The 12642-nt window shown below is 45.1% G+C and overlaps 1 protein-coding gene across 5 annotated transcripts in view; it reads right to left on the bottom strand.

Annotated features, from left to right (window-relative positions):
• The window catches only part of HYCC1 (hyccin PI4KA lipid kinase complex subunit 1), a 166581-nt gene that overhangs the window by 107059 nt on the left and 46880 nt on the right, over positions 1-12642 (bottom strand). For all 5 annotated transcript variants that reach the window (XM_077491275.1, XM_077491276.1, XM_077491278.1 and 2 more), the window contains exon 2: positions 3129-3211. In XM_077491275.1, the coding sequence (XP_077347401.1) occupies positions 3129-3179 (51 nt within the window). In that variant the 5' untranslated portion in view covers positions 3180-3211. The remainder of the gene's footprint in view (positions 1-3128; positions 3212-12642) is intronic.

Here is a 12642-nt window from a genome sequence, read left to right on the forward strand (position 1 = left end):
TCTTTCCGTGCGACACCACCCTGCGCTGTACGGATTTTTGGTTTTGTTTTATTTTAAATTTGTGCGTTTTTAAAATACATTTAATAAATTAACTCATTTGGATACTAGGCTATGTGAGCCAATCTCTTCCTTTTATGAAGGTATCATACTGCACATATTGGCTATAACTTGAAATCCAAAGGATGTCTGCGTGACTGCAGTTGCTGGGACCTGGAAATACTGCCCTGAAGTGTGGCTCTATATGTGCATTACCCCTGGGGGGGTTCCAGGAGCTGGTGAGTGGGGACCCAAGACGGGGAGCATGAAAGTCACCTGTCAAGATATAGGAAAACTAAAGACACCTCCCAATATCTGCTAAAGCATGAATAATCATTTATACTGTGGGAAGGCCGCACCTTTGGCCCTGTGTTTTAACTGATGTGTTTTTGCAACTGATAAGACTGGAAATTTTCTTGGTGTAACTAGTGCAATTTTGGCCTTAGATTTTTATTTATTTATTTTTTTTTTGGACTTTTAAGTTTTGAATACACATACATATATTCTGGTATTATATTGTATTTTCACATTTATTGTTTGGAGCACTATACAGTTTGTCAATAGTGGTGTTTGAACACTACAGTCACTGGCTTCTTAATTTTTGCACATTTTTTGGATATATGGGAGGACACATTTAGTATTTTCATTTGTTTATTAACCAATCTTTGTGTGTGTTACACTGGGGTTCACCTTAATTCTTTTAACATGCCATATAATAAATAAACCTGACAGATCACTCTTCAGGGTACAGGTGGTGCCATATACCCCTTCCTCTTCCTTACTCCAAATTATTAGAGCTGCCCTTTGGGGAGTTCCTTTAGGGGAGGCTGCAACCTATACAACAATCCTAAGCGCAGTACCCTTATATATATTTCATATGTCCCAAAATACCAAAAGCCATAAACAAAAATATATGCTTCATTGTGTAGCATTTATTAAAAGGACATACAATGAACAGGTAAAATTGCATAAAAATATATCATGCCACTAGACTCACATCTAACACCACCACATGGACCTCCGCTGTGGCACTGTGACGTTCTGGCTCTGAAATACTACCCAGGATTTCAGAGCCAGAACGTTGCTCCGTGTGGGGGTGTTATATGAGAGTCTAGCGACATGATCTATATTGTTTTTATCTGTAGATTGTATGCCCTTTTAATAAATACTACACTATGAGGCATATCTTCTGTTTATGGTGATAACAATATTACACAGTATTCGTTTTTCTTTTTCAAGCCTATCTGGAGTTCCAGAGATAGGGATCAAAAGTAAACGATTAATCATACTTCACATGAGTGGCATTATCAAAGCGTGTTTGCTGCACTTACTTGTGTAGCCACAAATACTGGTAAGCCATCAATCCTTATGGTGGTTGGGCACCTTCTTTTGCACTTACTGAGTGGGAACATTGGACTTTTTTGTTTAAGCACAGAAGGACTTTGTTTTTTAGGTAACTAACGTTTATAATCATCACAGCACTGCATATTTTATGTTTTTTTGTCACCGAGTCATAACACACACTAGCAGCTGTGCATTCAGCGCAGCTTGTTGGTATGAATGGGCACTCAAAGCTGAACACAGAAATAAGCAAATATTGCCTAAACACAATCGAAGGGTGAGGGGGCAGGAACTGAGTCTGTTACACCCTAAATATAGGTGCAACATGCTCCAAAATGTGAACTTAGCCTTTAAAAGCAGGGATATGCAATTAGTGGACCTCCAGCTGTTGCACAACTACAAGTCCCACGAGGCATAGCAAGACCGACAGCCACAAGCATGACACCCAGAGGCAGAGGCATGATGGGACTCATAGTTTTGCAACAGCTGAAGGTCCGCTAATTGCATATCCCCGCTTTAAAAAGGGTAAATCCAACTTTCATAGGAAAATGCCACGAATCTGCCAAGATTTAAAGAAGAAGTAAACCCTAATGGGTTTACTTCCCCTTTCATTCTCTACAAAGGTAAAGCATAATGGACTACTATGCGATGCATAGTAGTCCATTATGTGTCACTTACCTGACACAGGAGCCAGCGAAGTCACCGCTGTCCCCTGTAGTCCGGGGCATCCATCTTCTCTGTGGGTCTCGCTGCTCCGCCGCTGTCATTCGGCGAAGCCGCAATGACGTCACTCCCGCACATGCGCACGGGAGCCGCCACGTGCGGCATATCGCCGTTGACTGTGGCAAACTCAGTGCGCCTGCGCGCCGCTGTCTACGGCGCATGCGCCGTAGACAGCGGTACCTGTCTTTCAGCAAATATCTCCTAAACCGTGTAGGTTTAGGAGATATTTCTTGGACCTATAGGCAAGCCTTAATCTATGCTTACATGTAGGTCAAAATGTGTTGTAAGGGTTTCCAACCACTTTAAAAGCACCGATGTGTGAATGACCTATCACGGGACTCGCATTTGAGATGCCATTCATTTGAACGACACCTCAAATGCGACTCAAGTGCAGGGTCTGGCATGATAAATCCTGCTGTAATCGCGGGAAGCATGTCGCCAAAAAGTAGCTCCTGAACTTTTTTGGACAAGCTTCCCACAATGCGGGTCACAGTGATTTGAGGTATCATTTGCATAAATGGCATCTCAAATGCGACTCCACGATTTGTCATTCACACATCGGCGCTTTCAAATCGTGGGCAGATTTGCGGCAAATACGCCCACGATTCAAAATGCTGAAGTGTGACTGTAGCCTTAAAGCTGGCTATAGATCCCTCCATTGTAATTCCTGTTCAAGAGAAGTAGATGTAAAATGATCAGCTTCTCTAGAATGGGATTGTTGGAACATTTTCATGTGATAAGCACCGATCAGTGTATTCTAACAGTGGAGGAGTCCCTGTTGTCAGACTACAATAGCACAGCAGGAGGATTCCTCTATCCACCTCATTTCTATGGATGGAGAAATCTGATGGGTTTTTCAGCGCAGCCAGCTGGCTGACCAGAAAAAATAAAAAATTCCAAAGAGTCTTCAAAGAACAAGAAAAATCCTCATATGGCCAAGATCAAAAAATAAATAAAATAAATGATAATTTTAACTAGGCACTAGACAGATAAAGCGGTTTAAATCAGAGACGCTGGTTAATAATTACCTTAAACTCCGATAACCATTCCTCAACAACTCCTCTCTCTGTGGACAACATCTTCCCACATCTAGCAGTATACAACTGGCCTCCTGGAAAAAAAAATAAGAGAAAGAAGATAAGCACATTAACGTTACTATGTACCTTTGGACTATGTTCGGTCATTAAGAGAAGTTAAATTAGAAGTTCCTCTTTTTTTTTTAATGGTGTCTCGCACTACTAATGCAAACCAAATTTTTTAGGTGTTTTCCATGAGATATTAATATAGCATTTTCATATTTCCATGTCAACGAGTTCTCAGTGATCTGCAGTATTCCCCATGTTAAAATAAATACATCAGTTGTTTAGTCATGCCACCAAGTGAGAAGAGCTTCTGAACAGGGATCAATTCACTTCAGCATTTTAGCAAAACCTATAGATAGTCTCTATGGTGCAGCTGTAACCCAAGCTTATTCTCCACTACTACTTTGATTAACACATAAAAAAAAAAATAAAAAAACACAAACACAACACACCATACAGATTTTTTTCCCCCGGAGTTTTAGTCTGTGCTCACGAGACAACACAGCGTCCCTTCTACACTGCTACAAAGGCTCTTGCTGGTAGCCACTTTAAATCCATACATTGGGGGTATCGCCTCTCTTCAGCTCTACTTCTGTTTTGCTAGCGAGGCTCATGATGGAGCCCTGCCAATCAAAAACAGTGGGGCTGCCCGGTGAGGGAAGGGACTACAGAAGGTATAGGCATGCTGTGCGCTTGGATGGCATATCTCCAAAGAGAATGCAGGGAGACGCAACCTGACCACACCAGCACAGATTAACTTCCATGCTTGGTGTGGTCAGAATGAAAGACAGGATCAACGGAAAATTATATATATTTATTATTATGTTATTAACACACACACACACACACACACACACACACACACACACACACTAAAAAGTAATGAAAAGGCAGAATTACACAAGCTTTCCTTTGGAATAACTGGTGATCATGATAAACACGTACAAGAGGAAATGGACCCAGCAGTGAAGATTTAGGAGGCTGTACAGCACTAAGCAGGCCATGCAACAAAGTTGTCAGAAGAGTGGGGACAGGGCAGTGTCCCCTTTGTAGGTGGTGAAGAGGGAGAACATTTGAGTTGAACAATTGTCGAAATAAAAGTTTGCAATTCAATTTATTTTGTTTCTGCTACCATAACGATGGTTGCAGGCTGCTACGCATAAAAAAAAAAAAAAAAAAAGAAAAGCTATTCCCCTTTACATCAAGTGTTGCATTTTCTTCTACATTAGGGAAGACACACACACACACACACACACACACACACACACACACACAATGTATCTCTGTATTCATTAAAAATATTTCAACGTAGTTTTCGACGCAACATACATAATACACAAGTACCTGAATTTTATTTGGTATTCGCTGTTTGCAATCTCCAGCAGCACTCAGTTGGGTAAGGGAGGGGAAATAACAGGAAATAACAGGTGTGCTGTATGGAAGTGTGCAAGTTGAAGTAGGAATGAGCAGAGAGTTAACCTCAGTATCCTGCTGTTCCTTCACAGTCCGATTCGCTAGCTGTTTAGAGGGGACACCATTGTATGTCTTAATGTGAACATGTGCCCAGATCATACACCTTAAACATTTGCATATTCTGAAAAAGCCGTTTTTAAAAGCACTTTAAAAAAAACAAAAAAAAACAAGCCCTTGTTTGTATCAACAAGCATTAAGGGGAAAAATCATTTTCAATGCTCACAACACTGTTAGGCCTCATGCACACGAGACGCAGATGAAACATCTGTTAAAAAAAAGCTGAAACGCGCGTTTAGAAACGCGCGTTTTGCCGCGTTTGCATGTCGCGTTTAGACGCGTTTAGACGCGTTTGCGTTTAGACGCGTTTATAAAGATAACATCATGTAGACCCTCCCCAAGCTCTCAAAGCATTTTTTTTAACTATTTCTGCTATTTTGATCAGAGTGAGCAGCAGCAGCATAGAGAGCAGTTGTACACTTGCATTTGCCGTGTCACTTGCCACGGCACCTGCCACAAGTTGTGGATTGTCCACTTGCCACGTCACTTGCCACAAGTTGGGGATTGTCCACTTGCCACATCACCTGCCACGTCACCTGCCACAAATTGTGGATTGTCCACTTGCCACGTCACTTGCCACATCACCTGCCACGTCACTTGCCACGAGATGTGGATTGTCCACTTTCCACGTCATCTGCCATGCCACCTGCCACAAGCTGTGGATTGTCCACTTGCCACGTCACCAGCCACATCACCTGCCACAAGTTGTGGATTGTCTACTTGCCGCGTCACTTGCCACATCACCTGCCACGTCACTTGCCACGTCACCTGCCACAAGTTGTGGATTGTTCACTTGCCACGTCACCTGCCACAAGTTGTGGATTGTCCACTTGCCACGTCACTTGCCACAAGCTGTGGATTGTCCACTTGCCACATCACTTGCCACGTCACCTGCCACATCACTTGCCACGTCACCTGCCACAAGTTTTGGATTGTCCACTTGCCACGTCACTTGTCACGTCAGCTGCCACGTCACTTGCCACGAGATGTGGATTGTCCACTTTCCACGTCATCTGCCATGCCACCTGCCACAAGCTGTGGATTGTCCACTTGACACGTCACCAGCCACATCACCTGCCACAAGTTGTGGATTGTCCACTTGCCACGTGACTTGCCACATCACCTGCCACGTCACTTGCCACATCACCTGCCACAAGTTGTGGATTGTCTACTTGCCGCGTCACTTGCCACTTCACCTGCCACGTCCCCTGCCACGTCACCTGCCACAAATTGTGGATTGTCCACTTGCCACGTCACTTGCCACATCACCTGCCACGTCACTTGCCACGTCACCTGCCACAAGTTGTGGATTGTTCACTTGCCACGTCACCTGCCACGTCACCTGCCACAAGTTGTGGATTGTCCACTTGCCACGTCACTTGCCACAAGCTGTGGATTGTCCACTTGCCACATCACTTGCCACGTCACCTGCCACATCACTTGCCACGTCACCTGCCACAAGTTTTGGATTGTCCACTTGCCACGTCACTTGTCACGTCAGCTGCCACGTCACTTGCCACGAGATGTGGATTGTCCACTTTCCACGTCATCTGCCATGCCACCTGCCACAAGCTGTGGATTGTCCACTTGACACGTCACCAGCCACATCACCTGCCACAAGTTGTGGATTGTCCACTTGCCACGTGACTTGCCACATCACCTGCCACGTCACTTGCCACATCACCTGCCACAAGTTGTGGATTGTCTACTTGCCGCGTCACTTGCCACTTCACCTGCCACGTCCCCTGCCACGTCACCTGCCACAAATTGTGGATTGTCCACTTGCCACGTCACTTGCCACATCACCTGCCACGTCACTTGCCACGAGATGTGGATTGTCCACTTTCCACGTCATCTGCCATGCCACCTGCCACAAGCTGTGGATTGTCCACTTGACACGTCACCAGCCACATCACCTGCCACAAGTTGTGGATTGTCCACTTGCCACGTGACTTGCCACATCACCTGCCACGTCACTTGCCACATCACCTGCCACAAGTTGTGGATTGTCTACTTGCCGCATCACTTGCCACTTCACCTGCCACGTCACCTGCCACGTCACCTGCCACAAGTTGTGGATTGTCCACTTGCCACGTCACTTGCCACAAGCTGTGGATTGTCCACTTGCCACATCACTTGCCACGTCACCTGCCACGTCACTTGCCACGTCACCTGCCACAAGTTTTGGATTGTCCACTTGCCACGTCAGCTGCCACGTCACTTGCCACATCACCTGCCACGTCACCTGCCACAAGTTGTGGATTGTCCACTTGCCACGTCACTTGCCACATCACCTGCCACGTCACTTGCCACGAGATGTGGATTGTCCACTTGCCATGTCACTTGCCACGTCACCTGCCACGTCACTTGCCACGTCAGCTGCCACGTCACTTGCCACAAGATGTGGATTGTCCACTTGTCACATCACCTGCCACATCACTTGCCACATCACCTGCCACAAGTTGTGGATTGTCCACTTGCCACGTCACTTGCCACATCACCTGCCACGTCACTTGCCACAAGATGTGGATTGTCCACTTTCCACGTCACCTGCCATGCCATCTGCCACAAGTTGTGGATTGTCCACTTGCCACGTCACTTGCCACGTCCCCTGCCACAAGTGGATTGTCCACTTGCCACGTCACTTGCCACGTCACCTGCCACAAGTTGTGGATTGTCTACTTGCCGCGTCACTTGCCACTTCACCTGCCACGTCCCCTGCCACGTCACCTGCCACAAATTGTGGATTGTCCACTTGCCACGTCACTTGCCACATCACCTGCCACGTCACTTGCCACGAGATGTGGATTGTCCACTTTCCACGTCATCTGCCATGCCACCTGCCACAAGCTGTGGATTGTCCACTTGACACGTCACCAGCCACATCACCTGCCACAAGTTGTGGATTGTCCACTTGCCACGTGACTTGCCACATCACCTGCCACGTCACTTGCCACATCACCTGCCACAAGTTGTGGATTGTCTACTTGCCGCATCACTTGCCACTTCACCTGCCACGTCACCTGCCACGTCACCTGCCACAAGTTGTGGATTGTCCACTTGCCACGTCACTTGCCACAAGCTGTGGATTGTCCACTTGCCACATCACTTGCCACGTCACCTGCCACGTCACTTGCCACGTCACCTGCCACAAGTTTTGGATTGTCCACTTGCCACATCACCTGCCACGTCACCTGCCACAAGTTGTGGATTGTCCACTTGCCACGTCACTTGCCACATCACCTGCCACGTCACTTGCCACGAGATGTGGATTGTCCACTTGCCATGTCACTTGCCACGTCACCTGCCACGTCACTTGCCACGTCAGCTGCCACGTCACTTGCCACAAGATGTGGATTGTCCACTTGTCACATCACCTGCCACATCACTTGCCACATCACCTGCCACAAGTTGTGGATTGTCCACTTGCCACGTCACTTGCCACATCACCTGCCACGTCACTTGCCACAAGATGTGGATTGTCCACTTTCCACGTCACCTGCCATGCCATCTGCCACAAGTTGTGGATTGTCCACTTGCCACGTCACTTGCCACGTCCCCTGCCACAAGTGGATTGTCCACTTGCCACGTCACTTGCCACGTCACCTGCCACAAGTTATGGATTGTCCACTTGCCACGTCACATGCCAGTCACCTGCCACAAGTTGTTGATTTTCCACTTGCCACGTCACCTGCCAAGTCACTTGCCGCGTCACCTGCCAGGTCACTTGCCACGTCACCTGCCACAAGTTGTCTATTGTCCACTTGCCACATCACATGCCAGTCACCTGCCACAAGTTGTTGATTTTCCACTTGCCACGTCACCTGCCAAGTCACTTGCCGCGTCACCTGCCAGGTCACTTGCCACGTCACCTGCCACAAGTTGTCTATTGTCCACTTTCCACGTCACTTGCCACTTCACCTGCCACGTCACTTGCCACAAGTTGTGGATTGTCCACTTGCCACATCACTTGCCACCTGCCATGTCACTTGCCACAAGTTGTGGATTGTCCACTTGCCACGTCACTTGCCACAAGTTGTGGATTGTCCACTTGCAATTGCAATTGTTTAAAATATTTTTCTAATGGTTTTTCATCATTTGCAATCATTTTTGAGATTTTTAATGTAAAAAAAAAGGTCACCTTTAAAAACGCATATAAACGCAAACGCGGCTAAACGCGGTAGCGGCGTTTTGCCGCGTTTTACCGCGTTTTGCCGCGTTTTGCGTCTGAAACGCAGAAATTTTTGTTTCTGAACGCATTTTTTTGCTTCTGGAAAAACGAGATTAAACGCAACTGCATATAAACGGAAAAAAACGAGACTGTGTGCATGGACACATAGGATAACATTGAATGAGTTCAGGTGCAGTTGAAAAAACTGTCCAACTGCATCTGAACGCGCGTTTAACTGCGTCTCGTGTGCATGAGGCTTTAGTGAAAACTCAAAATATAAGAAAAAGGAGAAGTCACACACCAACATTTAAAGACATTCCTTGCCCGTTTGTCACCAAGGCTCTGCATACATTTTATAACAAAAAATCTCTTTTTTTTTTTTTTTTTTTTTTTAAAACACGTGTTTCTATGCGGTCTCATCACTGCAAAGCTCTGGCATGGAAATATGTAGGGTCAAAAACAGGTCTGAATCACATAAAATAGTGATGTCACCCACTGCTCTAGGCTTGGTCGGTGAGGCACAGAGTACGTGTGCCCATTAGCTTCACCAGCCATCGAAAAACAAGATAGAGCTTGAGTGTGCAGTCATGTAACTGCATAAAAAAAAAAAAAAAAAAAAAAAAAAAAAAAAAGTTTGGTATTTTGTGAGGTTATAAAATGTATGCAGGATGCCATTGATCCTGACCAAATCTCCAACTCCATTTGCAGAAATGCAGTCCCAAACTTGCAAGAAATCTCCACAGTCAGGGGCGCCAGTCCATTAAGGGTGCATGGGTGCAGACCCCCTCTCTCAAGCCACCCCCTCTATGAATAATGGGTAGATTTATGTATTGCATGAATATATCCTTGACCGCTGCTTCCACCCCCTATTTAGGCTTCCGGCCCCTTTTCGGACGTCGGGCACCTCAATTACAGCGGGGGGGGGGGGGGGGGGGTTTGTTTGTTTTTTAAGCACCTGATTTGAGATATAGGTTTTAATAGGCTTCAAAATAGGTGGGCTTGGAGCGCAGAGCATTGTGTTTGCAGTCCACCCAGACGTGTTAGAAAAGCAAATATTTGCTTTTCTAACACTGAACTTCCTCTCCGCCAATCAGGAAGCATGGGTCCAATACCCATCACCTGATTGGCTGAAGGCACAGACACCCCTATTGGACGCCTAGCAGAACGGAAGAAGAGAGGAAGGGGAAGCATGGCGGACAAAGGAGCTGTACCACAGCTTGGCGCAGTCACCCGCTGCCGACCCGCCACCAAGATGGGGTAAGTGCCGGGCAGACAGCAGGTGGGGGGGAGGGGGGGGGTCACAATGATCTTGTCATAGGGAGCCTGTCAGAAGTACCAGCCGCCGCTGTAATGGTACATGCATTTGGTATGAGGGGCTCCCTGTGACTAGATCATTCAGTGGTTGACCTGGTGCTTTGGGTAGTGTGGGGAAGTTGATGATGTTGGCCCTTTTTAAATTAGTCGTGATAACTTCTCCTCAGTAAGGATTTACTAGTGGCTGTTTATATCTGGGATACGTCTCATATGCCATTGGCGTTTGGACATAAACATCTCTACAGAATCCTCCCCCTCTCTCTATTTTCTCCCCCACCCTTAACTGCTACTAAACTGATTACTTATACCTAAATTATATCTTGACGGGACTACCGGACCCCACAGCAGCCGCCTTGCATTCTGTTCACTTTGGTTTGTTCTTAGCCGTGAGTTTATATTCCCTATACGCGACATTATATATTAGTCATGCTGATTCTCCTGAAGAAGCGCAAGGCACGTAACACGTAGAACCAAGACCAAGTTTACATCGATTTACTGCAATATAACCACACTCTTGGGTCCACTGCCACAACGGAATGATATATGATATTCTCATCTACAAGACTCCATGTAGTTTAAAAAAAAAAAAAAAAAAAAAAAAAAAAAAAAGGGGGGGTTATATACAGTTGCATTGTTTTAAATTAGAAAAATTTTATATTAAAATCCACATTAATAAATCAGATACTATGTGTATAAAAAAAAAAAAAAGTTAATTTGTCTACAATTCCTGTTTGGCTGTGCCTAAAAAGTCCAAGCCTTTTTCTTCAAATTCTTCTCAGACTCAGTTTTCCCATCAATGAAACATACAATGCAGAATTCAAGCTTTGAAATCTTCAATCCACTGTTCAGTCAAATGTTCAAATCTAGTTTACAACCGATGCGATCTGTGAGCACAGTACAGACAGCGTTAATTATATTAAAATTAAAGTGGTTGTAAAGCCTAAACACATTTTACCTTAAATCCTTGCATTAAAGTAAAAGAAAATGTTTAGGCGTCAGCATCCCCCCCCCCCCTTTTTACTTACCAGAGCCCTCATTCAATCCAGCGCTGTGCACGTCTGCAGTTTTTCTCTCCCCTCACATATCCAGGTCTCACTGGCTTTTCTGGGGCACCACATTGGCTCCTGGTGCTGTCAATTAAAGCTAGTGATGAGGGAGTGTGGCCGAGTCCCGCTGTCAGTGTCAATGGATGCAGCAGCAGGGCTCAGGTGTGAACACACACACACACACACACACACACACACACACACACACATATACGTGACCCCATGGGAAGTGAATTCCATGGGGGCACTGGACAGAGAGGAGGGGCCAGGAGCGCCAGGGGGGAGCCCGAAAAAGAGCTTTGTGGCCGCTGTGCAATTTCATTGCACAGAGCAGGTAAGTATATATAGACAGGTTTGTTGGTTTTATTTTTGTTCTGTTTTGAATTTACCTTTACAATCACTTTAACTACCCAGCCCACTCTTTAGAATAAGGGCCGGTTCACACAGGGGGGCGACACGACTTGCTGTGCCGCGACCTGACAAGTCGCCCCCGTTCTGTACAATGGAACCGTTCTAAGAGGAGCGACTCGAGTCGCTCCGACTCAGAAAAAAGGTTCCTGTACTACTTTTGGGCGACCTCGGGGCAACTTGCATTGACTTCTATACAGAAGTCATTTTCAAGTCGCCGCTGAGGTCGCGGCGAGGCAAGTCGTGTCGCCTCGCATCGCCCCCTGTGTGAACCGAGCCTTACATAGAAAGGGAGATTTCAGGTTTAGAGTTTTCAGAAACAAGAATGTAAAAAGTAAAAAAAAAAAAAATAAAAAATAAAAAAAAAGTGTAAATAGCAATGTTTAAATATTATGCCACGTGACTGGGAACATGTAACAAATATAGGACATTATTCCAAATTGGTTGAATAACTAATACCACTTGATCTTAGCAGGCTGTAAGCCCTCCATTACATAAAAAAAAAAAAAAAAAAAAAAAAAAACACAAAGCAGAAGTTTCCCAATTGTTAGAAAGTCAAATGTCCATAGTTTGGGCACAGGTGCACCTTAACCGTAACAGAGAAAGCTGTAATCACCTGGTTGTGCAAATTTCTAGAACAAACGTGCGAAAATGCAAATGTCTTAGCAGACTGTTTGCCTGGGGTTCATCTTTAAAACCTCGTTTGTATAAATTATGGAAAATATATATATTAGTTCTGTGACCTATTAATTCCTACTTTTATTGTGGAGTGTTGTATAAGGGTTTTGGGGGAAATTTTATAATATATATATATATATATATATATATATATATATATATATATATATATATATATATATATATATATATATATATATATATATATATATATATATATATCCCCCAAAACCCTTACAACACTCCACAATAAAAGTAGGAATTAATAGGTCACAGGACTAACCATGAACCCTATACACTCTGAGGCATACTA

The sequence above is a fragment of the Lithobates pipiens genome, unplaced genomic scaffold (genome assembly GCF_037356315.1).
Source record: "Lithobates pipiens isolate NorthernLeopardFrog02 unplaced genomic scaffold, aLitPip1_a1.2 Scaffold_19, whole genome shotgun sequence".
Classification (NCBI taxonomy): Eukaryota; Metazoa; Chordata; class Amphibia; order Anura; family Ranidae; genus Lithobates; species Lithobates pipiens.